The sequence below is a fragment of the Halichoerus grypus genome, chromosome 7, assembly GCF_964656455.1.
Source record: "Halichoerus grypus chromosome 7, mHalGry1.hap1.1, whole genome shotgun sequence".
Lineage (NCBI taxonomy): Eukaryota > Metazoa > Chordata > Mammalia > Carnivora > Phocidae > Halichoerus > Halichoerus grypus.
The window spans coordinates 154,268,181-154,290,954 of NC_135718.1; the positions used below are offsets into that span (position 1 = coordinate 154,268,181).

The 22,774-nt window shown below is 61.8% G+C and overlaps 1 protein-coding gene and 1 long non-coding RNA gene across 2 annotated transcripts; one reads left to right on the plus strand and one right to left on the minus strand.

Moving 5' to 3' along the window:
* Positions 1-1,765: 1,765 nt before the first annotated feature.
* Positions 1,766-5,102, plus strand: LOC118520354 (uncharacterized). Its single transcript, XR_004909643.2, has 3 exons — positions 1,766-2,251; positions 4,621-4,751; positions 4,881-5,102. It is a non-coding gene; the product is annotated as an uncharacterized LOC118520354 (long non-coding RNA).
* A 313-nt stretch (positions 5,103-5,415) lies between these two features.
* Positions 5,416-22,544, minus strand: LMNA (lamin A/C). Its single transcript, XM_036068168.2, has 12 exons — positions 21,941-22,544; positions 11,884-12,040; positions 10,495-10,620; positions 9,780-9,950; positions 9,549-9,674; positions 8,930-9,150; positions 8,604-8,832; positions 8,222-8,329; positions 7,991-8,110; positions 7,537-7,626; positions 6,590-6,859; positions 5,416-6,341 (listed from the first exon to the last, which is right to left on the minus strand). The coding sequence occupies exons 1-12, from the start codon at positions 22,294-22,296 to the stop codon at positions 6,315-6,317; spliced, it is 2,001 nt and encodes a 666-aa protein (XP_035924061.1). The 5' UTR covers positions 22,297-22,544; the 3' UTR covers positions 5,416-6,314.
* Between the last annotated feature and the right edge of the window lie 230 nt (positions 22,545-22,774).

Here is a 22,774-nt window from a genome sequence, read left to right on the forward strand (position 1 = left end):
TGAGGGCTTGCGGCCTGGCCCCAGAGGGGGCGGGGAGGCCAGCACCTCCGGGTCCCTCGGGGGGCTGGGGGCAGGAGGCCCCTTCCCCTCCAGATCCCTCTCCAAGCCGTGCTCCTCTGGCCCTCGGGTAAGGGCACTGTGGTGCTGAGGCCGGGGCTGCAAGGAGGCAGGGTCGGGCGCATCCCCTCCCCGTGCTAGCCGGCTAGCGTGTGAGGGCGGGGGCGCGGAAAAGGCGAACGACTGAGCCGGTTGCCTGTGGCCACAGAGGGGCCTGGGCAGCCAAGGGAAACAGGCGGGTAAGGAGAGGACAAAGGCACGAAGACTCATAGCAGACAGCGAGCCGGCAGGAAGCATGGGCTCTCATCTCTTGGGCTCAAACCCCCTGGCTCCGCAGTGCCCACAGCGCGAAGCCCCCCCCCCCCGCCCCGCTGGAGTTCTGTGGGTGTGGGAAGGCTCTACCCCAGTCCACCCGGACCCCGCCTTTCCTAGAGTTTCAGTATATACTCAACCTCCTTCCTGCAATTGGACTTCCTCTCATTTCTACCTGATAGAATCTCTCTCTTTTTTTAAGATTTTATTTATTTATTTGAGAGCGAGAGAGCACAAGTGGGTGGAGGGGCAGAGGGAGAGGGAGAAGCAGGCTCCCCGCTGAGCAGGGAGCCTGACGCGGGGCTCGATCCCAGGACCCTGGGATCATGACCTGAGCTGAAGGCAGTCACTTAACCGACTGAGCCACCCAGGCGCCCCTTTTTTTTTAATTTTAAATACTCTCTACACCCAACATGGGGCTTGAACACACAACCCTGCGATCAAGTTGCATGCTCCACTGAGTGAGCCGGCCAGGAGCCCCATTGATGGAATTCTTCTTGTCCTTCCCTGCCCGCCCCAAAAGAACCCCTTCCTCCGGAAAGTCCTCCTGGGTCGTCCCACAGTATTCTGAGTTTCCACAGCATTTTCTGGGAGCCAGGAGCCCTGGGCTCCACCACCAGCAAGCTGGATGACTTTGGCCAAACCTCTCTTCTCATTGGCTCTGGGGTGCTTCGCTTTAAGTGGGCAGAAGAACAACAGGTCTCTGCACAGTCGCTCAGACTGAGTGGTTCCCTTCCTGCGCTTGCAGACGCTGACGAAGTACCTCCCGTGCGCCCAGGCACTGCACTGGGTGTTGGGCATGTAGCACGAATAAGACAGACCGAAACACCTGTCCCTGGGTGCGCATATCCCAGGACGGAGACAGAAAATGAACAAACACGCAAATGAGCATGTCCAGTGGTGCTGTGTCCTGGGGAAAAATAACCTGGGGAGGCTGGCTAGGAAGTGTTAAGGCTCAGGAGGAGGAGGAGGACGCTGTTTTAGAAAACTTTGTCAGGGAAAGCTTTCCCGGATGATGACATTTGAACAGGGACCTGGAGAAAGTGAAGGAAATATTTGATAGGAAAAGTGGTCCAGGCAGGAGGGGGGCCACCGAAGGCGGGCAAGCACTTGGTGGGTTCTGGGAACCGGGCGGCAGCCACGGGCTTGCACAGAGGGGGCCTGGGGGTGAGGGATGAGGTGCCCGGGTAGTCACGCCGCGCTCCACACGTCATTCGTGCATTCCATTTGGCTCTTACACGGACTGTTTGAGGAAGGCTTCGGAGCCGTAATCCACCCAGGAGGCGGGGGCGACAATGCTGGGAGAGCAGACTGGCTTCCAGATCTATTGTAAAGATCTGAATCTTCTGGGGGACTGAATGTGGTGTTCGAGAAGACGAGAGGAGTTAAGGAACTCCAGGCTTCGGCCTGAGCCGCCGGAGTGAAGGCTGGTCACCAGCTGACGTGGGGAGGACGACGGGCAGAGCAGATCGGGGCCGTCAGTACAGACATGCTAACCTGGAGAAGCATCGGGTCTGGGGTTCAGGGCAAAGGAACGAGCTGAAGGTGTCCACTTGGGAATCAGCAATGTGTGGATGGTGTTTAAGGCTGTGAGCCTGGAGGAAGCCTGTCTTGGCCCCCGTGTAGACAGAGAGGAGCTGGGCCCGGGCATTCGGTCTGTCAGATGGGGAGAGAAGAGGAAGACCCAGCAGTGGGGACTGACAGGGACCAGAGCATCATCGTCTGTGACAAGCAAGGACAAGGGCGGTGAGGACTGAGTAGAGACCAGTGGGTCAGCCATGTGCAGGGCAGGGGACCTCAGCAAGAGCAGTCTCTTTGGAATGAAGAAGGAAACAGGTCAGCAGCTGAGCATGAGGAGGAGAATTTGAAGAGACAGGAGAAGGTGTGACATAGTCCTTTGGAGAAAGGGGAGGTGGGGCTAGGGACAAGAGGAGGGGTGGTGGTGATGGGGGTGGTAATGCCAGGGATGTGTGGTCACAAATTTAAAGTCAGACTAGTGGGGCACCTGGGTGGCTCAGTTTGTTAAGCATCTGACTTCTGGTCAAGTCCTGATCTCAGGGTATTGGGATCCAGCCCCTGGGATCTCCGCACTCAGCCGGGAGTCTGCTTGTCCCTCTGCCCCTCCCCCTGCTCCTGCTCTCTCTCTCAAATAAATAAATACATCTTTAAAAAAATAAATAAAGTCAGACTAGTCAGCACCAAAACTCCATCATAAGAAATTACCTGAAATAATCAAAGAAAAGGCATTCTCTGCACCATTATTTATAATCACAAAAGTGAGAACAAATCTAAATATCCAGAGACAATTGGTGAAGTGCGGTGTTATATATATACTTAGCCATTTTTAAAGTATTTTTATATAATAAACATCCTTTATAAAATATTTGCAAAACATACAGCTTAATAGCTAAAGTTGAGGGAGAGAGCTTTCTCCCCTAATCTTAAGAACCAATATGAAAATGATAATCTTCCCAATAAAAACATGAGCAAAAGATAGAAACATTATTCACTCCAGAAGAAATGCAAATAGCCATTACACGTGAATGAAAAAACAATTTCAACCTCTTTTCAAAATGCAATTTGAAACAACAATGAAGTATAATTGTTTTCCTATCGAGTTGGCAAAGATTAAAACCGACAGAAATGTTGGTGTGGGGAGGAGCTTGGGGAACAGTGAGCTTGGCTGCAGGTGAGAATGGGAAGAGTCTAGTTTCTCTGGAGGATGCTTTGGCAATGTTTTCAACAGCCTTGATAATATACACACCTGTGACTCAGCTAGTCCTGTCTTGAAATTTATTTCACGGAAATGCCCAGAGATGCCTGCAAAGACGTCTGCTCTGGGAAGCGTTATTTGTAAGAAGCCGCAGAACATTGCAAATGTACGTATATATTTGGGAAAATCGGAAACTATACAAAATGCTTGAAGGCCTCCCCCCACAATGTTGATGGTGGTCATCGTGTCATCGTGCAGTAGCGGAAACGTAGATGAAGAACGTGGCTTTCTTCCTTTCCTACCCTCTCCGGGGTATCTCCAAGTATCACTTAAATGAACCGCTAGGAAAAGAATCAGTGTTATTTAAAGATAATGTTTATAAACTTTGAAGTAACATTGGAAAGTGCTCGTGCATGTTAACTGTGAAAAGCAGAATCAAAATTTAAACCACAGTGAGATCCTAACTATGTAAATTATGTGTTCAGGGAAAAACATCTAGAAGGAAATCCATCAGTGGTTGCCTCTGGGTGTTTGAAAGGGGATGACTTTTTTCCCTCCTTTCTATTTACCTGCGTTTTCAGTTTTAACAGAGGGTTACAATCTGACACAAAACATTTTTTTAAAGATTTTATTTATTTATTTGAAAGGGAGAGAATGAGAGAGAGAGAGAGCACCCAGGAGGGGGGAGGGTCAGAGGGAGAAGCAGACTCCCTGATGAGCAGGGAGCCCGAAGCGGGACTCGATCTTGAGACTCCAGGATCACGACCTGAGCCGAAGGCAGCCGCTTAACCAACTGAGCCACCCAGGCGCCCAAAACATTTTTTCTTTTTTTTTTTTTTTTTTAAATAATCTCTTTGGCCCGCCGGGTGGGGGGGCTGCACTGCTCGAGCTGACACGTAAGCGCGCGCGGAGGCACCTGCCGCGAGGGTTTCCGCGCAGCCGCCTTGGCCCCCCGAGGGCCCCGCCCGGGCGGCGCTCTGGCGCCCTCAGGTGCCCGTCCCGGGAAGTGCACAGGACGGGCCCCTGGCGCCTCGGCCGGGAGGGGAGGGGGTTCCCACCCCAGGCAGGGGCCGCTTCCTTAAGCGCACAGCCCTCCCTCTCAGCATCTCTCTCCCAGGGGCACCTGGCCGCAGCCCACAGGGAACCAGGGTTTCCAGCGGGACTCGGGAGGGCTTGTCCCCTCTTCACGCTGCTTTTTCCAGTCGGTGTCCCCATCATCCCAGACTGTTCACTGCAGCTGGACCCCCTTCCCCAGGGAACACTTACACTTGAGCGTCGCTGCTTTTTGTTCAGAGGGGAGCGTGATGTCACAGGAGAAGGGGCTGCGGCCAGAGCCCTGGGATCCTGGCCACCTACCCACCGCGTGGCCGTGGCAGCTAACTCAGAGCCCCCGTTCCCAGGGGCAAAGGGGACAGTACCTCTCAAGACCATGAGGGTCCACTGAAATAGGGCGGAGATGCTTTGGAATCTATGACGGGCCAGAGAAAGGTTGCTTACCAGAGCTCACGGTCCCTGTTTGGCACCCCCCCTCCCTCCAGGCTCCTCATTCCCTCCCAGAGGCTCAGCTAGTCCTGTCTTGAAATTTATTTCACGGAAATGCCCAGAGATGCCTGCAAAGACGTCTGCTCTGGGAAGCGTTATTTGTAAGAAGCCGCAGAACGCTGTAAATGTACGTATATATTTGGGAAAATAGGAAACTATACAAAATGCTTGGAGGCCTCCCCCCACAATGTTGATGGTGGTCATCGTGTCATCGTGCAGTAGCGGAAACGTAGATGACACACCCCTTTGTCCACAGCAGCCCCGTGTGCGGCTTCCACTGGAGTGGAGTCTCCCTGGTGCCCATGCTGTCCTGAGCTGAGCACAAACGGACATCAACTGCTTGCTTGCAAAGTCAGTCCTGCTGCCCTGTCCGGCTCCCACACCCTCCTCCCTGCTCGTCCTTGTCCCAGGACCCCCAGACCCGGTCCCTATCCCTATCTATGCTCAGGGCCCCCGCGGACAGAAGGCTGTCAGGTACGTGCTGGCTGAAGGGAGGCAGGAAGGCCAGGCCATCCTTCAGGCTCTGGCTCTCTGAGGGACTTCCGTGAGGACAGAGTCCTGCAGGGGGAGGGCACGGCTTACCCCGAAGCCTCTCCCTGCCAGCCACCAGAGGGTCCTCTGTGTGCCTGAAGTGCTCCGGGGCCTCAGCTCGGCTCCCCCAGAGCAGGGGTGAGGCTGGGCAGCAGTGAGCGTGAGGATGTGGGGGACCATGTGAGGTCTGCGTGTGTGTCTGCCCCTCAGGACACTCGGTGACGCCCATCGACAAAGACAGACACCACAGAAGCCAGGGATAGAAACAACTAGTGTATTGATTGGGGGAGGAGAGAAGGGGTGCTGATGGGAAATGGGGAGGCAAGGGGCTCTTTAGTGTTTGCCAAACCACCGACGCACACCCTCTCCCCCTTCTCACCTTCCTCCTCTGGGATGGGGCCACAGCCGGCTCCCACCCTTTCTAGTACCCTCCCTCTCCCTCCTCCCCTGCATCCACTTGACCTTGACCTCGACTACCTGGACGGAGCCCACACTTCGAGCTTCCAGGTGAGGCAGGCTCAGAGAACCTTTCTTCCCCCTTCTCCCACCTCATTTCCATCTCTTGTCTAAATAAAATACAGAAAAAGCAAGTGTGGCTGGTAGTGGGCAGTGCAAGTCACCCCGGGGCCGGGGCAGGGGTGGGGCTGGGGGCGGGGCAGGCAGCGGAGCCTCAGCCAGGTGTAGGGGACGGATGGGGGCGGCCAGGGGCCTGGCTCAACCCTCCTCCCTCGGAGGCTGGCAGAGAAGACTCCACACCTGCCTCTCCCGCACCATGTTCATGGGTCCCCGGGGCGGGGGCGGCAGGCGGGGCAGAGAAGCAGAAACTAGGCTCCGAAAAAGCATCCCTTTCCCTTGGCTTCTGGAAGAAGCCCTCTTTGGTTTTAAGGCAGATTTGGAGTTTCCTGGAGGCAGGGGAAAGCAAGGGGAGATTGACATAGAAGGTTTTTTTTTTTTTTTTTTTGCTTGTGTTTTTCCTTCAGTATAAAACCACTGTAGAAAATAACTTCTCTTAGAAAAAAAAAAAAAATAGAAGAAAAAAAACCAAAGGGGTATTTTCTTTGGCTTCAAGCCCCCTCCCGCGAGGTGCAGGGTGGGGGTGGGCGTGAGGGGAGGAGGAAGTGGGAGGCCTCCAGCCTCAGCCGGCCCGCCAGGTCCCGGGTTACATGATGCTGCAGTTCTGGGGGCTCTGAGAGAGAGAGGAGGGAGGGAGAGGTGTGAGCGGCAGCGCGGGCCCGTGGCCCTCCCCGCACCCCCAGCCCTGCCCCTGCCCTCCAGTCTGGGGCTCAGACAGGAGGGGCAGGATGCAGGAGCCCACTGTCTAGGATGTCGGGCTGGGGAGGAGGCTCCCACTCCCCCGGGCTGCGGAAGAGAAGGCCTCCCCCCCACGGGGCCCCCTCGTCCTAACCCCGGGTGTGGAGGCAAAGGACCACTCACCTGGGTGCGGGGGCTGGAGTTGCCCAGGAGGTAGGAGCGGGTGACCAGGCTGTCCCCGAAGCCGCCACCCCCACTGCCCCCCACACTGCGGTAGCTGCGGGTGACTGTAACGCTGGAGGCCGATGAGCCAGAGGAGATGGATCCGCCCACCTGGGCTCCCGGGCCGCTGGCCGCAGCCTTGTCCGCGGGCTGCCCGCACGTCCCGCACAGCACGGTGCGCGAGCGCAGGTTGTACTCTGCGGGGTCCCCCGAGCTGCTGCAGTGGGAGCCCTGAGGAGGAAGACAAGGCTCAGGCCAACACGGCGAGTCTGGGACTGCGCGCTCCTGCACGCGCCGCCAGCAGGCGGGAAGGCGGGTTCTGTGCCCCGCGGCCCGGAGGGAGGGCCCCGGCTGGGAGGAGGGCAGAGGGTCCGGAAGACTGGGGACTGGGAACTGGAGCTGTAGCGGGACTGTGTCCCAGCCACTGGAAGCTGAAGAGGGAGAGGAGAGCGAGCAAGCTTGTAGGGCAGCAGGCGTGCAAAATAAATGGGGCCGGGAGGTGTGAAGAGAACATTCTTGCAGGAAACAAGGGGAGAAATGGGAGCCGTGCATGCAACAGGAGCGGGAAGAGAAAGGAAATGCATGCGACAGGAGTGGGGGGAGGGGGAGAGAGGCAGGGCCGGGCGCCCCACATCTGTCTTCCCGTCCCCTTCCCGGGAAACAAATCCAGACCCTGTCCGCCGCTCCCACGGGAATGCCCCACGGCATCAGAAGTCCCCACTCCCGTCCTGACCAGCTGAGGGCACCCAGACACCTGGGTTCCCTGTTCAAGGTACAGGGAGGAGAGAAGAAAAGCCAGGGCAGCGCGTGAAGTTCCAAAACATTCTTTAATGAAAACATTTTTGGCAAGGGGAGGCCTGGCTGGGTGCCCGAGTGTGGGCTCGGCCTCAGCGGCGGCTGCCACTCACATGGTGGTGATGGAGCAGGTCATCTCCATCCTCATCGTCGTCGTCCTCAACCACAGTCACTGAGCGCACCAGCTTGCGCATGGCCACCTCCTGCCAGGGACAGGGGACCAGGCCCAGGGTTTAGGGGGCCAGAGCCAGGGCAGGGGCGGGGGGCATCTCCACTCACAGTGACCACCTGCGGTCTGCCATCCGTGGCGCTGGGGTGGACAAGCTTTCCCTCCCCCGCGGGACGCCGTCAGGCTCCCTGGGCAGGAGCGCACAGCTGCCCTTAAAGATCCCCGCTGTCTCCCTCCCCTCCTCCTGCTGCTGGGGGCGGGGGGCATCTCCGGGTCTGACCACTGGGTGGAGAGTCTGGGGCCCAGGGCTGCACCGGAGGGAGTTAGGGCAGAGTGGCCGTGACCCGGTCCCCTGGGGGAGCCCTGGCCAGCCAGAGGCCAGCCCGCAGCGTACTCACTTCCCCAGTGGAGTTGATGAGAGCCGTGCGCAGGCTGTTCCCACAGCCCCAAGTGTTCTGTGCCTTCCACACCAGGTCGGTGGGGGGGCTATGGGTGGCCCCGGCGCCTGCAGCCCAGATCTGGGGAGGCAGGGTTCAAGGAGGGTGCTCAGTCCAGCGTGCCCACCCTCAGGCCAACCCCTCCCCGCCCAAGGCCGTCCCAGAGTCCCCTCTGGGGACCCTGCCACTCACCGTCACCACCTGCCCAGCCTTCAGGGTGAACTTCGGTGGGAAGCGGTAGGTCAGCAAGGGGTCATCTCCATTCTGGCGCTTGATCTGCCAATTGCCCATGGACTGGTCCTGCCAGGAAGGAAGGGAAGGGGAAGGCGGGGGAGGCTCGTTCAGGCTCCCAGGTCCACGTTGCTCGCGGGCCTGGGCAGGGTCCCTCAGGGAGAACAGCTGAGCTCTGTGGACACCCAGGCGGCACCGGGCACGCTGGGGTCTGGCGGCCAGCGGAGGGCCACCCAGCCCGGGTCTGTCTCTGGGAGGGGCAGCCCTCCGTCCCAATGCCACCCCTTCCTGCTGGGCTCTCTCCCTGCCCGGCCATAGCCCGAGCCCCAGCCCGGGCGCCCACCTCGCTGGACTTGTTGCGCAGCCGCACGAACTTGCCCTCCTCATCCACCTCCTCCACGGCCACGCGGCCGCTAGTGCGGGCGTGCTGCGAGAAGCTGCTGCTGCTGCGGCTCTCCGCAGACTCCAGCTTGCGCTTCTTGGTGATGCTGCCCGTCCCCTGCGTCTGGGAGGAGTGGGAGGAGGTGCGGCCTCGGCTGCGCTGCGAGGTGGGGCTGGGGGACAGGCGCAGCCTGGCGAGGGGACACGGAGGGGCCTGGTCAAGGCGGGCAGCGGGCCAGGGGCGGCGCGGGCAGCCCCTCAGCCCCACCCGGCCCCTCCCCGCCCCACCTCTCCTCCTCGCCCTCCAGGAGCTTGCGGTAGGCGTGGATCTCCATGTCCAGGGCCAGCTTGATGTCCAGCAGCTCCTGGTACTCGTCCAGCTGCTGCTGCATCCTCGCCCGCATCTCCGCCGTCTCCCGCTCCTTCTCGGCCAGCAGCCGCCGGCTGGTGTCGCGCTCGCGGGCCAGCGAGTCCTCCAGGTCCCGCAGCTTCGCCTCCTTGGCCGCCAGCTGGGCGAGGGAGCCGGGGCCAGGTGAGCTCCCAGGGCCCGGGATGGAGGAGCCAGCCACGCCCCCTGCCCCGGGCCCTCCCCCGGCTCTCCGCCTCCCCTGTAACTAACCAACAGCTCTGCCTGCTCCCCCGGCCACAAACGCACAGCTGGCCAGAACATCGAGCCTTGCGGAGGGTAAGGAGGGCCTCCATTTTCAAACGGGAACACCAAGGCTCTGAGGAGCGAGGGTCATGCCGGCCAGACCAGGTCACTGGACTCTGAATCCTAGGCTCCCCACTCAGTGTGTGGTCCTGGGGGCACGTTCTGTCCCTCATCCATCCCCTCCCCTCCTTGGGCCCTCCCCTACATCCCTCCTGACCCCTGGCCCCTGGCCCGGAGAGGTGGGGGGGGCAGCACCTGCTTCTGCAGCTGGCTGAGCTGGGCCGAGAGGCTGTCGATGCGGATGCGGGACTGTTGCAGCTCCTCGTGCGCAGCCCCCACCAGGTTGCTGTTCCTCTCAGCTGACTGCCTGGCGTTGTCCAGCTTCAGGGGAGAACACCAGGTTAGGGCACCCAGAGCTCCCCCGCTCCCCTGGGTGGACAGAGGTGGTGGGGGCTGGGGCGCGGGGGACGGGATGGGGGCAAGCACCTTGGCAGAGTAGGTCTTCTCCAGCTCCTTCTTGTACTGCTCCACCTGGTCCTCATGCTGGGCCCGCAGATCCTGCAGGGCGTCCGCCAGCCGGCTCTCAAACTCACGCTGCTTCCCGTTGTCGATCTCCACCAGCCGGGTCTCGTGCCGGCGCTTAGTCTCACGCAGCTCCTGGGAGGGACACAGAGCCAAGATCACAGCTAGTGCTTGGAGCATGAGGCTCAGAGGGCCAAGCCCCCTGCCCAAGCCTACGCTTGAGCAAAGCCACTGTCACCCTCCTTTAACCTGGGGGCTGGGGGCTGGACACCCCCCCCACTCCCCATCCACTAGTACAAGGCAGTCAGGCAGGCAAGGCCTGCACCCAGCTGAGTCCCAGCCCGCTCCTCTGGCCCTCGGAGCACCGTCCCCACCTCGCCCTGCACCCAGCTGAGTCCCAGCCCGCTCCTCTGGCCCTCGGAGCACCGTCCCCACCTCGCCCTGCACCCAGCTGAGTCCCAGCCCGCTCCTCTGGCCCTCGGAGCACCGTCCCCACCTCGCCCTGCACCCAGCTGAGTCCCAGCCCGCTCCTCTGGCCCTCGGAGCACCGTCCCCACCTCGCCCTGCACCCAGCTGAGTCCCAGCCCGCTCCTCTGGCCCTCGGAGCACCGTCCCCACCTCGCCCTGCACCCAGTTAAGTCCCAGCCCGTTCCTCTGGCCCTCGGAGCACCGTCCCCACCTCGCTGTAGATGTTCTTCTGGAAGTCCAGCTCCTCCTTCAGGGTCTGCAGCCTGTTCTCGGCATCCACCCGCCGCAGCATCTCATCCTGAAGCTGCTTCTTGGCCTCACCCAGGGCTGCCTCGAGCTGAGAGGAAGGGGGCCGAGGTCAGGGAGAGGGGCCACAGAACATCAGAGCTGCAAGGAAGCTGAGAGTGTCCGCGTCCAGCACAGCCCTTCACGTGTGCAGAGACCGGTGCGGGGGACGGAGAGCCTCGGCCGGCACCGAGGTCACAGTGTCTCGTCGCGCACAGACACCGCTCTGGGCGGGTGCTGCATCCCTCTCTGCACAACACAGCAAGTGCTCTAAAGGAGGTCCAAAAGTACAGAGGAACACAAGGCAAGAAACCAAAGTGTGCCTGGGGGGTGGGGGGCACTGCGGTGACCTCGGGGCAGGGAAGAAGAGCCCATGCAAAGCCCGGGGGTATGAAGGCGCACTGTGCCCTGCAGGGTCCTCAGGAGGATCAGTACTGCCAGAGCCCGCAGGGAGGGCCGGGGTGGCAAGAGGGGGGAGGGGGAGCACCGAAGGCAGGGGCTGGACCATGAAGAGGTGCCCCTTGTCTGCCACAGAAAGATCTCTGGCGTGGGAGAGGCAGAGCACCTTTCCTAGATTTTGGTCTCCAAAAGCCCCGGCTGCTGAGGGGCAGGGCAGAGCTGGAGGTGGGGGGCCTGGAGGAGACCGGCCCAGCCCAGGCTTTGTGGTCAGCCGGTCAGCCCGCCGGCCTCTCCCATCCGCGGCAGCAGGGCCTGGGAGGGGACAGAACCCACGATGGGGGCTCGGCAACTGACGCGGGTCGTGACCCTGCTCTGAGCACGGTGGGAGCAAGCCAGCTTTCCTGGATTCTGTCCCAAGCCTGCGATACGAGACGGGAGGCAGGACGGATGGTGAAGGGTTTTGAAGGTAGAGACCACCACGTACGTGCCAAGCATTGAGAACATGCGTCCCGAATGTGATTAGCCCCCCACTCCCGGCTCAGGCTCTCTGACCGCACAGCCAAACCAGGAGGGACTGGCCACACGCGGTTCCTTGCAAAGTTACGTGCAAGTGGCTGTGGGCTATTTTATTTATGAACGTAAGCTCTGCACCTGACGCGGGGCTCCCCCTCACGGCCCCGAGATCAAGAGTCGCACGCCGTACCCACTGAGCCGGGCGGGCGCCTGTGCTGGATGTCCGGGAGCAGAGGGGGCTGCAATAAGGTGGGCATGGGGGGCCGGGGGCCGGCAGGGGTACGGCCCTGAGGCCGTGTCCCTGGGACGGGACACACAGCAACTGGGCTGAAAGGCTGAGTAGGGTGGCCGGCATTTGTCCGGCGGGAGGCAGGGTCACGCCTGGCCCAGAGGATGCCCTCACCTTGGCCACCTGGCCCCGCAGGTCATGGAGCTCGCCCTCCAGCGTGCGCTTCTCGCTGAGTGCAGTGCTCAGCGCGGCCTCCTTGGAGTTGAGCAGAGCTTCCAGGTCCTTGAGCCGGGCCTGGGCGGCCATCAAGTCGCCCTCCTTCTTGGTATTGCTAAGGAAGCAAGGGAAGAGTGGGCTTAGGAGGAGTCTGTGTCCCCAGGGAGAACCAGGGCGCCCCCCAGGGGAGCCAGAAGTCCCCTCCCAGAGGCAGCCCGGCCGCGGCCCAGCGTGCCTGTCCCGCAAAGTGCCAGCAGAGGGCAGCCTCGCTCTTGGCTTGTTTGTCTCGCCTGCCCCTGGGGCTGGACTCCCACTCCCCCCAAGGTCCCCAAAACCCCCTTCCTGCTTCTCTACCCTTCCCATGACTCAGTGCTCAGGAACGTGCCTCGGGCCAAGGGCACAGCGCAATCCCCTGAGATGAATGCTTTTCCCTCTCTCTCCTCCCATTCCTTCCCAAAGAGACAGGGCCACCTTTGTCTCCTGCCCCTTCCCACACAGGGCCTTAACCCTCTGCCTGACTCCACCTACCCTCCATTGGGCCAGGCTCCCTCCCTGCAGGGGCCCAGACAGCCAGGCTCCCAGCCCTGGGGTCCATGCCTCCCTACCCCAGCTAGAGCCCCAAAGGTATGGGCCACTTCTCCTAGCCCCTTTTACACACAACGGGGACGGTCTGGTTAGAACTCAGGGAGGAGGAGAGCCACCCGTCCCTTTCTCAGACCCAGTCTAGGTCCCCTGATCGGGGCCCAGCACAGGGTTCCAGCCGCCCTCCCTCTGGGCCTTATCAGAGCTTGAGAGAATACTAAGCCCTACCCTTCGGCAAGCCTCAGCATCTGGCTCCAGATGTGGCCCCTGGGTCTCCAGGTCCACCTGGGCTCCAGCCTGGAGCCTCCCTACTCCTCCAACTGGGTAAAGCTTTAGCCAAATAACCAAGTAAACGGGGCTTGCCTCTGCCACCTCCCTCCCTTTCTGGGCCCTGACAGTTTTTGCCAGATAGTGAACTAGAGACATAGAGGGGTCCAAACCTCTGGGAAACCCAAGAACTTTCCAGATGTGATGATCCCTTCACCAATATCTGGTGAGAGAAAGCAGCAGCCCCAGGGATGAAGGGAAGGAGAAGGAGCCCAGGGCCTGGCCCGGCTGACCCCTCTAACTCCTCAGTCCAGAGCATGAGCCACACGACAGGAGGGGAAAGGAAAACCAAACGTTGGTGGGAGGGTGGGGGTGGAATTCTGGATTTCTGTCCTGGAAGGAAGAAAAGTGGCCCTGCCAACATTTTTTTCCTCCGCAGAAGCCCTCCGCTCCAAGAGACCCAGCGGTTCCCCGTGAGGCCGCGGGAGCCTTGAGGAAGCTCTGCAGGGAGCAGCCCAGACAGGCGGCTTCTCCTGCCACCAGCTCAGGACTTATCAAACGGAGTCACTGGTCTCCAGCAGGGCCCCACCAGGAGGGGGACACAGTGACACACAGCGGGGGGGGGACGCCAAGACCTGGAGGGGGTGCCCCCCCACAGGTTCGCTTGTCCGGCCGGCCGTGGCCAGGCCTCAGAACATCAGAACAAGCCGTTTGACGCAAGGGTGGCGGTCTCCCGCGAAAAGAGGCCCTTCCAGCCCCGGAGGATGTCTCCCCTCCTCCGTCTCAGCCAGAAAAGCTAAAAATAAAGTCAAAACCCAGCTCAGGTTTTGGCTGCCATCCGGCCCAACCCCTGGCTGGGAGCACAGCCCCAACTTTCCATGACTTCAGAACTTTTCCGAAGCTGAGCCAGCTGCAGGGGGAGGAACGAAGAAGAAACCGCTGATAAAGTGAAGCCGCGCGGCCGAGCGGACTGCGGCTCCTGGGCGGGCTCCAAGGCGCAGGGCCTGCCCCGCAGAGGCCTCTCCACCCTGCAGCCTGCGCGGCTGCCGCCCTCGGACCGGGAGCTCGGAAAGGAGCCTGCGGGGCGGCCAGTGCAGGCCCCCCCCTTTCACAGAGGTAGAAGTCAAGGGCCGGGTGCCGGCCTGCAGGCGGCGGTGGCCCGGGGCCGGGGTCACAGTCAGTCCTGCTGCCAGGGCCCCCCTCCCCGCGCTGCCCCCCTCCGCCTGGGCTCCCGAGGGCGCGTGCGGGGAACCGGCCTTCCCGCCAGGGCGCAGGGCCCAGGGCTGAGAGCAGAGGAGCCGCGCCTGCCCTCCGCCAGCTCCTCGCACCCACTGCTCGCCCAGACGGTGGTGTTGGTAACAACAGGAACCAGACGCGAAGGCAGCGAGCGCGCCCGCGGGCGGATGGTGCGGCCCGGCGCCCTCCCCGTCACCGAGGACAGGAGGCACAGAGGTTCGCGTCCAGGGGCCGGTGGCAAACGGCAGCAGAGTGGCCAGCACGGCTGGTTGGCCTCAGCCCGGCCCTGAGCGCGGCCTCCAAAGCAAGGAGGGGGCGATGTTTCCCTCCGGGCAGCCGCAGCAGGAAACCGCCAGCACACGGGGAGGGGAGGGGGGCCCTGGCGGTTCTCTCGGTCAGGCTGGGGAGCTCCCAGCCGTGCGGAAGAAGCCACTGTCACCCACAGCTCAGGAGCTGTGGCCAGGGAGCCACACACCCACCCCGAGAGACGGCTGGGGGTGGTGCGGAGCCCCGCGCCTCGCCTGCCTGCTCCCCTGGCTTGCCGGCCTAGGCCGAGGCCCCCACCTGGGGTCTCCAGACCCAGCAGGGACCCCAAGCTGACCCTGGCCAGGTGGTCAGCCCCTCAGGGGCCAGGGCCACTGGGGCTGGTGGGGCGCAGTGGGCGGGGCGGCCGGGCGCCCATGAGGGCGAGGCCGGGGCTGCAGGTGACTCATCCTCAGGCAGACAATACCCAGGCAGGGGTCGGGAAATCCTCCAGCACTCACAGGGGAGACCCTGACTCTGCCCACGTCCTGCGCCAGTCCGTACGTCCAGGTCCCCCGAGCGCAGGATGCTCCCCAGGGCCCCGTGAGGCCAGCAGGGCTGGGCATCCATTTCTGCCTCCCCCCACAGCTGCCACAGCCCATCTCTGGAGGGACAGGCGGGTGCGGGGCACGGCCGGAGGCTGTGGGTCTGCAGAGCGGAGGTGGCGGGTGGGCCAGGCCTCGGGGGCAGCAACGGGGCCGGGTGCTGGCCCGCCCACTGAGTCACCCTCCTCAGCCCAGCTCCCACGCCAGATACGGAAGCCAGGCCGCCCAGGCCTGTTTGGGACCCGTTGCTAGGGGCAACCTGCTAGGCCGCAAGGGGGAGGCCCTCATTTCCTCCTCCGCGGGCTGAGGAAGACACGGGGGACAGAGCTCAGGCCACCCTCCAAATAAGGGGGAGGGGAAGATGGCCACGGGGGCTCCGAGGAGTTGGCCCAGCCCTGCCGGGGCTCCCTCCCGCCCCCTCCCGCCCCCTCCGGCCCCTCAGCCTCACCGGCACACCGAGTTCCCCATGGCTGGGCGACCCCAGGACAGGAAGGAGGGGAGGGGAGAGCAGGATCTCTGAGCCCCGCAGGGAAGGGCGCCCCCTGTGGCAGGGCAGGGCAGGGCAGGGCAGGGTGGGTGTGTAGGCAGCGGGGAGCTCTTCCCTTTCCTCCCAGGACTCAGACCCCGGCCCAAGCTGACTTCCTGCCAGTGAGGGGCGTCTCCCCTGGCCAGCCGTCCCTTTGTTCCGGCTGCAATCTGTCCTTCCCTCCCTCTGGCCATCCAAGTCCACCCCCATGGTTGCAAGGCCTCAGCCCTGCCCTGGCGCTCTGCCCCCTCCCCCACCACGTGCTCTGCTGTTTTTACCTGCTGGTTTACACTGTCCACTTACGTCTGGGGCTTTTCCTGTCTGTGCCTGGAATGCCTTTGGGCGAGCAGTTCACAGGCCCCAGGCTCCTGGCCCGGCCTCCTCCTGGGCCAACCCCTGAACGGTCACAGCTGGGGAAACCAAGCCCTGGACCAGGGAAGGCTTGCCCACAGGGTCACCTGAGGACACTCACACCAGACAGGGACAGAGCACCGAAAATGGCAGTGGTGCAGCCCGGGGGGGGGGCTGGGGGGGCACGGGGGGGCGCAGGGGGGGCTCAGGCACCCAGAAAGCAAAGCCTGGGAGGCGCATCCCCCTCGACCTCCCCAGGGTGATGCCGTCCAGATGCACACGCTCCCACAGCCGCGTGCGAAGCCATGGGCTTGGACGTTCCCCACCCCGAAAAGGACCCACTACTTGGTTGCCTGGCTGGGCTGTGGGTTGGCCACCACTTTCTGGTTTGGGCAGGATGTGGGAAGACGGGACATGTGGGCCTCAAGGTCCCAGCGTTCGCAGGTAAAGAGACCCTCCAGAGGAGAACTGAGGTGGGACGGGTGCTCCCTGGAGCCTTCTGAGCGCTTACAGCTGGAGAGCACAGGTGGGCCCCTCAGGGTGGACCCCAGCCCCACCTCCCCACACGGGCACGGGCACAGCCCTGCTGCCACATGCCTCTCTTGGGTGTGACGCCACTGCTCCTGTCTGGGGTTCAAGGCCCTCAGATCCCTGTCCAGAGCTGCGGGGCTCCGGCTGTCCCCTCCGCGGACAAAGCCAGGTGGTGCTCCAGGCCGGGGGGCGGGGGCTGGAGGCAGAGAAGAGGGCCGGGAGGCCTGTGGACATGTTCAGACGCAACTCCAGCAGAGGCACTGGGGCTGGCAGGGGGCCAGGCCTGAGTCACAGCTGCTGGGTGTATCCACGTGGCATTGTACCGAGGCAGGAGGGGCCCGCAGCCAGAGGCTGGGCCTTGGGGTGCTGCACAACAGGCAGCCGGCTTCCTGACCCACTGCTCTCTCAAGGTCCCTGCCAACTCCACTTTCCTTCTTCTTGGCCTATCTCTCCAGAAGTCACGCCCGCATTGTCATGGCAATGCAGGGCTGAGGCCTGGCGACAGACCAAAAGAAGTAGGGGCATGGGGGGGATAGCCTAGGAAGAGGTCGAATGTCCTGGGGGGAGAGGGAGGGAGGCCACCAGCCAAAGGGAGGGGCATTTAGGGGATCCCCACAAGAAGGGACTCAGAAGTCCCTTCTTTAGGATGCGTTAACTCTCCATCTGGTGGCTTATGCTTATTAACCCCGTGACAGCAAGAGGGGGTGGGAGCCACACCCCAAGATCAGTAAAGGAAGTGGGAGGACCTAGGAGTTCTGGTCCCACTGCATTCCAGCTCCAGCCTAGGAAGGTGGGACTTTCTCTCAGGGCAGAGGTGTCAGCTTAGAGCTTCAGGAGAAGGGGGGGGGCCTTGGAAATCCCCATCCTTCCAATGCCCAGAAGACGGGCCCCTTGTTATGAGGGTCTCTAGCTCCTCCGATCCAGCCCTAAAGGGACACGTGTGTTCTGTCCCCTCCATTTGTCCCCCATGCTAGTCCTGCCCTCGTCCCTCTTGCTGCTACCGAGCAAGAGCACCCATTGTGCTCCTCGATAAAAGGTTACCCCAAGCCCTTCCTTCTCCGACCGAGCAAGCTCAGGGTCTCCCGCCCGCTCTCCACTCTGCCCTCTACCGTGACTCAGCTCCTCTGCCAGGCCTGGGATCCCAGCCAGAATGAATCCCGGCTTCCTCTCCCACAGAGGGGCAGGGAGCACCCCCGCCCTGCCCCCTCCTTCCCAAACTCTGTCCCCTTCCAGGACCTCCTCACAGCCCGACCTCAAGCTGGGGGAGCTGGAGTGGGTGCAGGAAGGGAAGTGGGTAGGCAGCCCAAGGTCAGCCGCACCTCCCGCTGGCTGGCCCGCTCTGAGGCAACAGCGCGGCTCTTCCCAGGGAGGGCGTCCCTGCCACCCCAACACGGGCCCGTGGCACTCAGCCCGTCCTGCGTAACACGGCCCTTTCCACCGTCCTGGAAGGAGACGCGTGACGACCAAGTGTCCCTTCTTACTAGCAATAAAAACAAAGCATAAACCAGGAACTTCATTAACTGTCCGCACAAACTTTCTGTGAGAAATCAAGAAGCGTGCCGGTACTTTTCATTCCATAGCTTGTGGGAAACGTTTCTATTGAGAATAGCATTGGCTATTAATTATATTCACATTAAGTGGATTTGATTTTAACATTTATAGCTTGGTACTTTAGAGGACTATTTTCTCACTTTGTGGGTCACTGTGCTACTTTGAAACCTAAGGGATCTCTGGAGACCTTCTGCTCTAACCCCTTTATTTCATAGCTGGGGAAATCCAGAGAGGGAAGGCGATTGGCTCAAGGTCACACAGCAGCGTCGCAGCAGGACCAAGCCTAGGACTAAGGACATCGAGGCCCAGGACCGTTTCTACTACCTCATACTACCTGTCATTTTGCTGGTGGGCGACCTCATTAAGGGAGACCCTGCCGCCGTTCTCCGGACATTCCTAAGAATACCAGAGCTTGGCCTGAGTCACTTTCAGTACACTGGGGCTCCAGGAGGCGGGAATGGGGCACACTGCCCTAGGGCTAGGCCTCTGAGCTGGACCTGGGGGGGGCTGGGGGAGGAAGGCTGGGGAGGGTGGGCAGAGGCACAGCTGGGAGGTGAAGGCGTCGCCAACCAGTTGCTCCCCCAGCTGTCCCTGGCTTCAGCCCTGACACTGAACTACTGAATCCCGGAGGTGGGGGGCAGGGGTAGGACTGGGGATGAGGGGCATATCCTCTGCAAGAGTAAGGCTCAGAATGGAGGCAGGGGGGTACCAGCCAGGGGCACTGGTCACAGGAAGGCAGTCGGGAAGCTGAGCAGGAATTACTGTCTCTTTTGTTTCTCTTGGGCTCCTCAAGTAGTGCCCTCCTTCACTGCCTTCAAATCAGAACGTTGACTTCAGGGTGGGGGTGGCAGCGAGAGACAGCACCAGGGGCTCCCTCAGGTGAGGACAGGGGCCCAGGTTTCCTCAAAGGCCTCCATCCCTGTTCCCTAGGTCTCTGCCAAAGGGCACAGCCTCCTTCGGGTCCAGGTAGACACTTCCAAGGACAAGTCCCAAGAGAGGAATACCAGCCTTCCAGAGCTCTTAGGATCCACGGCCCGGCAGGGTCATGGGTCTTTTCAGGAACAGGGTAGAGCTAAGGCTGGGTATTAGCAGACCCTGGCAGGTCCCGCTGGTCTCAGAGCAGAACCTCCGGACGGCAGGAATGAGCCTCGGCCACCCGGCCCCACCCTCAGGACCCCCCCACCTGTCCTCTAAGCCAGAAGAAGTCAGGCTTCGTGGTACAGGCACTCATCTGGAAGTCAGAAGGCCTGTGCTCAAGTCCTGACCCATCACCCTCTTGCTGTGTGACACAGGACAAGCCTCTGCACCTCTCTGGCCCAATGAGCGCTAGGATGAGCCTGGGCCTCCACTTCCCTGCCCAGCCCCACTGCCCCGAAGGCAGACAATACAGGAAATTGTCAAGCACCAGCCTCGTCCGGGGGGGAAGAGGAGCTTCTGCTTTGTGGGCCCAGGATCTCCCCACTTCTGACTCAGCCTTCCTCCACCATTCCCATGTGGGCAGGCGCAGGCCCAGCCCCGAGCTGCAGCCCCGTAACAGGACTCAGCTCTGGAACCAACCACCTGTTGCACTCTGCGCATTGGGGCCCTGGCTCCAGACCACCAGCAGAGGTCCCAAGGAAGAAGGCAGGAAAGGCTCCCAGGATGCAATGGGGAGCAGGGGGAGAAGATGCAGGCATTCAGGCCCCCATCCCTCCCTTTAAGACAACTGCCATCTCCACCCTGTGTCCCGCTGTCTCTTGTAAAGCCACCAGGGTGGAAGGGAGGGGGGCAGCATCTGAGTCATCTACCCAGCTGTCATGCCTGGGATGGGGCCCAGCTCTAAGCCTGGACCCCAGGGGGGCCTTCCCTGGTGTTTTCAGCTCCCCGTCCTAGCCACACTTAGGTGTCCAAATACTTCAGACTCCAGAATACACAGAACATGTGTGTGGGTATTGGGGGGTTTGTTTCTGCTTGGAGCCTATAACCCAGCCCAACGAGAGGGCACCCTAAAGCCCTGGGTGTGGTCAAGGTACCAGGCTGGGCCAGGGATTGCCAGGGGATCTTGCAGATGGCTCTGCATCCCAACCAGACGCCTGGCCCTGAACTCTGAGCTCTAATTAAACATTAAACCAGACAACACCTTCTCTCTAGGCTTTAGTGGGAGGAGTTAGGAAAATGCCTTTCTTCCTCTCCCAAATTCTTCATTCTACTCTTCTCTGCCTTGTCCTGGGCACAGCAGACACAAAAAGAAGCACCCAATCTTGGCTCCTCCCACTGGGGACAGAGAAGGGGACAGACACCCCAGTCGGAGCCCCCTCTGTCTCCACCCTGCCTCCCAGCAGCTGGAGATCCAGGTGTGCAAACCCACCCCCCTCTTCCGGAAGCCCAGCCTCCCCAGCCAGGATCAGAGGGGGAGAAGAAAGGCAGATGGCTAAATATAACCAGTGCACACACCACCCCCGCCCCTGCCCCACGTGCACACACACCCGCCTGCCGTCCCAGGCCTGGACAGCTGCACCGAGAGGCCGAGGAGACAGCCTGACGTGGCTGGGTTAGCAAGGGGATGGCTGACTCTACTTATCCTGTCTCCCGATCAATGCCCTGCCCACAGAAAGACCTGCTGAGAATGCCCTTCACAGGAATGGGCAACGGTGGACTACTTTAGCACCCTAATTCTCTGGGCACCACCCCCTCCCCTCAGCTTGCCTCCTGTCTGTCCCGCTAGCTCAGTTGTTCATATCACTACTGCAAAAGACAGGAGTGATCTCTGTCAAAAGTCCCCCCCAAAAGTCAACCTGTCTGTGTGCCCAGTTTCCACCTACTCTTCAGGAGGGGATGGACCCACCATGCCCACTAGGCCAGGGGCCTGGCCGCTGAAGGGCAGAAAGAGCACTGGAGAGAGGCTCCGAGGAGAGCAAGAGTTTGGAAAAGAGGATTAAAAGACAGGGAAAGAGGGGAAGTCAAGCCGTGGGGCCCCCCACCCCAGGGATCTCAAGCACCTTTAGTGCTCCTTGGCTTGGGTGTTCATAGAGAAAAGGGGAACAGGGAGGAGGAAAGCAAATTCTCGGAGGCTAGGAAAGGATGGCCTAAACTTCCAGGCTCCAAAGGCCTTTTGAGAAAAGAGGGTGGAGTCAAGTAGGGTGGGGTCGGGTGGGGCAGGGATGGGTGAGGTAGGAGTGGCTTGAAGCGCCCAACGGCTGCATTTCAAAAATGTCGCTGTATTCCAGCAGTTTCATAAGGCAAAGATCAAAACCCGTCAGGGGCCGCGTGGACAGGGCACAGCAAAGACTGCTCGGAATGAAAGGGGCTCACCCCAAGCAGAGAGGCAGGGAGGAGCAGAGCCCCCAGGGGCCGAGACACCAGGCCCAGGGCCCAGGGGAGTGCAGACCTGGGCATAACACAACTTCCTGAGCCGGAGCCTCTGCCCTCTGTCTCCCTCCCTCTCCTGCATTCCTGGGCCAAGCAGGCCAAGGGCTGTGGGAGCTGCGGGGGAGCCGTGCTCCTGGAGCCGTTTGGAGGGCCTGTCAGAGCCCAGGGAAGGTCCCAGACATTCAGGGAGTGGAGGAGAGCTTCCCAACTCCTCAAACCCTGGAAAGAGTTGTGCCGAGGGGGTCACCTCCATGTCCCTGCCTGGCTAACCTCTCTCCAGCACCACTGGACATCTGCCAGCAGGGGTGCCCTGTCTTAATAGGCATCATGTGTCGAGACACAGGCTGGGCAAAGTTGGCACAGTTCCAAGCCAGCCAAGAAAGTTCTAACAGGACCCTTTCACCCACTCCAATGTGTCCTGAGTGCCCAGATTTCTCAGACCCGGCAGCGCTAGCTGTTCTTTGCCCAAGCCCCTGCCCCTAGCTCCCAATGGCCGGCAACCCCCACGCAGACAGAGTGGGGGCCTGCCAGCAGCCCTTACTGGGCCCTGATGCCCCCAGCATTCCCTATGCAGGCCACCCTCTGCCAGAGACCCCTCCCGTCTCTGTCCTGTCTTGACAATTTCCCTTGGCACTGCCAGTCACCCGCTGGGGCAGTTCCGGGGAGGGAGGGGACTCTAAGGCCAAGTTATCGGCCGGCCGCTGGACTCGGACTGTGACGACGTCCGCCCACCCCTCCGCTCCCGCCCCGCGCGCCGCCACCTGGGCGCACTCACCGCGCTTTGAGCTCCTTGAACTCCTCGCGCACTTTGCTCAGCTCCAGCTGCAGGCGGGCGCGCTCCTTGGCCACCGAGTCGAGGGTCTTGCGGGCATCCCCGAGCTCGGCCTCGTAGGCGGCCTTGATACCCGACACCTCGCGGCTGACCACCTCCTCGGACTCGGTGATGCGAAGGCGCAGCCCTGCGTTCTCCGTCTCCAGCGAGCGCACACGGTCGATGTAGACCGCCAGGCGGTCATTGAGCTCCTGCAGGTCCTCCTTCTCCTGCAAGCGGGTGATGCGGGTGGGCGACAGCGGGGTGGAGCCGGCCTGCGCCCCGCTGCGGGTGGCGCGCCGCTGGGACGGGGTCTCCATGGCCGGCAGGGTGGCAACGCTGCCCGCGGGGCAGAGGTCCCGGGAAGGACGCGGGGCTCGGGCCGAAGGACAGAGACCGCTCGGGGTCGGAGCGCGCGGGCCGGCTGGCTCTCGGCGGGCTCCTGGCAGCCGCGGGGTCTGGGCCGGGCGCTGTCGGACCTCGGGATCTGGGTGCGCTGCTGGGGCTGCGGCGCTCCCGCGGACACTCTGAGTCACCGACGCCGGGCAGAGGCTCTAATAGGTCTAGGGAGTGGGAGGAGGGGCCGCCGCTCTTAAAGGGGCCGCGGCACACCCGCAGCGGGAGGTGAGGGGGCGGCGAGGAGGGGCGAGGACCGCGGGGCGGCGGCGGAGTGGGGCTCCACCCTGGCCCGCACACCCGCTCGGCCTGGGGCTTCTCCCGTCTTGATTCTGCCTGCTCGAGGGCTCCCAGCTGCGAGCTCGCCCCCACCGGCTCCGGCCTTCCCGGGGAGAAGGCCGA

Excerpts from the sequence above, each read along its gene's own strand:
- LMNA (XM_036068168.2), bottom strand. The coding sequence starts at position 22,296 with ATGGAGACCCCGTCCCAGCGGCGCGCCACCCGCAGCGGGGCGCAGGCC. Across the intron at positions 9,951-10,494 it reads AGAAGAACATCTACAGCGAG|GAGCTGCGTGAGACTAAGCG; the intron begins GTGGGGACGGTG and ends TGTCCCTCCCAG. Across the intron at positions 8,833-8,929 it reads CTGGAGGGCGAGGAGGAGAG|GCTGCGCCTGTCCCCCAGCC; the intron begins GTGGGGCGGGGA and ends TCCCCTCGCCAG.